Genomic DNA, 3,629 nt, shown 5'->3' with positions numbered 1-3,629 from the left:
TGCTTGTATTTTTACAGAGTTGCCAGTTTGAACATGCTCGCCTTTGTGCTCCGGAATCTAATACAGTCGTTTAGAGTGAGTAAGCCAGGAGGCTCGTTCCTCTCCTGTAAGGACGACCAGCAGCACCAAAATATCTCTGCAATGCCAGGACGGCAACGTGCCTGTGGAAGTGTGTTAAGAATAGACCCACAATGGGGCTCGCTCCCGTCTTCTGTTGTCTGAGGACAGACAGTTGTCGGTGACAGAGGAAGAGGTGGTTCAGATGGTTTCTTCAGACTTTCTGAGTGACTACAGTGGATCAGATTGGATTTTACCTGCCGGAAAGAGGCACAGAGTCCTTCTAGGAGAGAGGGAGAGAGTCAGACTGCTGAGGGAACATTGTGTCCGTCAACCTGGAGGTTATTGTGCAACGTGAAGCCATTGTGCCCCTGGGTGGAACGGGTGGAGAGGAGCTGGATTGGGATCAAGGTGCTGGTTCACCCTGAGGACTCGGACTGTAAGAGTAGATTTTGGAAGGCCTCGAGCTCAGCGAGGATGGCGGGATCAAATGCTTCAGAGGTCATCTTTATCTCTGTCAATCACAGCATCACTTTGATGGGTAAGTGGACTTCAGCAACGTGGTTCCTGGTCTCTAACAGATGTAAATAAAGAATACAAAGTACCCAATATGTTGGTTTTTCTACAGGTCGGATTTTTGCGACTTTGAGTTCTTAAAGTCATTTGCAAATCAGCAAATTCTTACCACCAATATTCTTACTTCCCAGGTAAAGTGTGGCTCATTGTGATGATCTTCCTCCGTGTCCTCATCCTCCTCTTCGCTGGTTACCCTCTGTACCAGGACGAGCAGGAGAGGTTTGTCTGTAACACCATCCAGCCCGGCTGTGCCAACGTCTGCTACGATCTATTCTCTCCCATCTCTCTCTTCCGCTTCTGGCTGGTGCAGCTCGTCTCCTTGAGTCTGCCTTACATCATCTTCGTCATCTACGTGGTCCACACCGTCTCGAAAGGCCTCGCTGTGGATCTAACATCTGAGGGGAAAGTCAAAGCTTTGCCGCTGTTTAAGCTCCACCAGAAGCCGCTCAGAAAGACGTCTGAAAACAACAAACATCTTGCGCAAGGGTCGAACCGCTGCTTCACAGGAGCGTACATCCTCCATCTGATGTTCAGGACGGGGCTCAAGGCGGGCTTTGGCGCTGCTCACTACTACCTGTTTGGTTTCTACATCCCAAGAAGGTTCCTGTGTCAGCACCCACCCTGCACCACCCAGGTGGACTGCTACATCTCCAGGCCCACCGAGAAGACCGTGATGCTCAACTTCATGCTCGGTGTGGCCGCTCTGTCGCTCTTCCTAAATGTGCTGGACTTCATCTGCGCCATCAAGCGCTCTGTGAGGCAGAAGAGCAAGAGGAAGATGCTGGTGGAGAAGATGTATGAGGAGGAGCAGTGTTTCCTGTCAGCTGGAGGAGCCTCCAGAGGGACAGAGCCAAACTCCCTGGCTCAGCAGGATGTGGAGGTAGACGCTGGTCAGACGGGGAGTTTCCGGAAGAGGCAAGGCAGTAAGGGCTCTTGTGTAGGGGGAGTAGTTTCTTCAGGTCAGGAACAACTCTCCACATGTCCTCCAGGACCGCCAAGCTGCAACACCAACGGGAACAACGGCTACTCTGTGACCCAAGATGAAGCTCAAGAGAGGAACGGCAGCGAGGTGGCGCTTTGCCCCCCAGAGCCGATGGGGACGCCAAGATCCATCCGTGTTAGCAAACGCAGTCGACTCAAACCGCCACCTCCACCCAGACGGGACCTTGGGTCATCGCCTGGAGGATCAGCAGGGCCCACTGGGGAAGTTTCAATAACAACTTGTACCAGAAGAGTTGGACAGTATACGCTGGTTGAGCTGAGTAGCGGCCCAGAGCTTCAGTCTGATGACGGGCAGGAGAAGAGGTCAGAGTGGGTGTGACTTAAAGAGTTGGTGACTTTATTTGCAACTTTTCTGGAAGTAAAGAACGGGACAAATAGTTGCTGAGCAATAAAACATGACATATTTTCTTAGTGGCATCCATGTTGTTCCCACTTCAGTCGGAAGAAAGTCTTCCCAACTCAGGAAATGTGACCATCCGAGGAGCACGTGAACGCAGGACTGCACACACCGCCATGCTGTCTCCCTGATTCTCCAGTGCAGTCTGCACTCTTACTTGAGGGGAATCCAGACCGGCATGCATCGAACAGACACCTCGGACTCATGTGACATAATCAAATCTGCTGCGATTGTGTCGCACGATCAGATCCCGTTGCCTGTGAGGAGCGCCGGCTGAGGGATGCAAAGAGACAAGAATTCAAGTCATGAATACGAAAACAAGAACGTCTAAAGCGTCCTTGAACAAACCTCAACCTTGAGAATATCTAAAAGAGTGCAGCCCACCTGTTTCCCCCCTTGTTGTCTTTACCCCCACCTCCCCGGAAACACTGTCCATAAACAAAGACGAGCCTTGACCTGTCTTACATGCACTCTACATGATACCACCACCGAGCCCTTCTCCTTTATGGTTGGGTCACTGGGTTCAAAGGTCACAGGTAGCCTCTGGGCCCTGTACTTGGGTGTTTTGTTGACCTTTGCAGAATCAGGCCGAAATAAAAAAGCATAACCTGGCAAAGATGGTGCTTTCAAGATCATAGAAGAGAGTAGGAATTCCTCCTTTCGTAGTGAAGGACACCGCGAAGCCGACGCAGGCTCACAAAGCAATTACGCTCCCCCATAGGGGCTCTGTATTTATGGAGACAGCTTGTCACTCTATTTCAGGGCCTTGTGGAGCTTAGGAGCGACGCAGCGTACACTGTGACTGGAAATAGAGCACAGGGAGCTCTGCAGAGGAGCGAGCTGCCTGTTGCCCTTCAGGATATCTGCTCTCTGCTGCTGCTGGCTTCAGTTTCACCTTGATCAAAGCTCACATTAATGTGGGTCAGACACCCGCTCACTCTGTCACAGGTGATATATATAGCAGGTCTGCTGTAATTAACTTGCTCCTGAATTGTTCCAGATTTCCCCAGGTCTATTTACGTGATAGATAGAAGATATACTAACACCCGCAGTAAATCAGCAGCATCACAGAATCTGCTCCGCAGCTGAGGGCCGGTCTCTGTGTAAGCCGATAGCCCTTGATCTTCCTCCTCTTGAGGTTTCTTTGAAGGTGACAACAAAAGCTCCCGGCCTCGTATCTCGCCCATCCTCTCACCTACAGTGTCTACCTCAGGTGACCACAGGGGGTTTTCTGCAAACCACAGCTGCTCTAATGGTGCCACGCCTCCCTCATTCACCCAGTGTTCAGTCAAAGAGATGAAAAAATCAGTGACAGTTTTATTCTTTGCTGCACGGCCTGCAGCTTTAAGGAAGCAATGAACGACAGTGTAAGGAAAAGTTATGCACATTTTATTTGCGCAGTTCTTCAAATGTCTGATGTGTTCTTATTTTGTCGCAGCCCCCCCTCTGTCATCTCATACAGAAGCGTGTGTTGAGCATCTGATTCAAGACACGGTTAAGGCTGAACTTAGGTAAAATAAACAACTTGGTTCAGATTTGAAAACACATCATAATGCAGGTTAAACAAATACCCACGCTGAACTCTAACCCTGGTTTC

The 3,629-nt window shown here is 50.3% G+C and overlaps 1 protein-coding gene across 1 annotated transcript; it reads left to right on the top strand.

Moving 5' to 3' along the window:
• Positions 1-534: 534 nt before the first annotated feature.
• gjd4 (gap junction protein delta 4) lies at positions 535-1,954 on the top strand. Its single transcript, XM_069666844.1, has 3 exons — positions 535-598; positions 765-1,523; positions 1,623-1,954. The coding sequence occupies exons 1-3, from the start codon at positions 535-537 to the stop codon at positions 1,952-1,954; spliced, it is 1,155 nt and encodes a 384-aa protein (XP_069522945.1).
• The last annotated feature ends 1,675 nt before the right edge of the window (positions 1,955-3,629 follow it).

This window comes from Semicossyphus pulcher, unplaced genomic scaffold, assembly GCF_022749685.1.
Source record: "Semicossyphus pulcher isolate SPU_LCO1_2020_fin unplaced genomic scaffold, fSemPul1.0.p SCAF_18, whole genome shotgun sequence".
Classification (NCBI taxonomy): Eukaryota; Metazoa; Chordata; class Actinopteri; order Labriformes; family Labridae; genus Semicossyphus; species Semicossyphus pulcher.
The sequence above is the reverse complement of the archived record's forward strand: the minus strand, read 5'-3'. Positions and strand labels throughout refer to the sequence as shown.

Coding starts and splice junctions, on each gene's coding strand:
- gjd4 (XM_069666844.1), top strand. CDS start 535: ATGGCGGGATCAAATGCTTCAGAGGTCATCTTTATCTCTGTCAATCAC. Junction 599..764: donor TCACAGCATCACTTTGATGG/GTAAGTGGACTT, acceptor CTTACTTCCCAG/GTAAAGTGTGGCTCATTGTG. Junction 1,524..1,622: donor GGATGTGGAGGTAGACGCTG/GTCAGACGGGGA, acceptor CATGTCCTCCAG/GACCGCCAAGCTGCAACACC.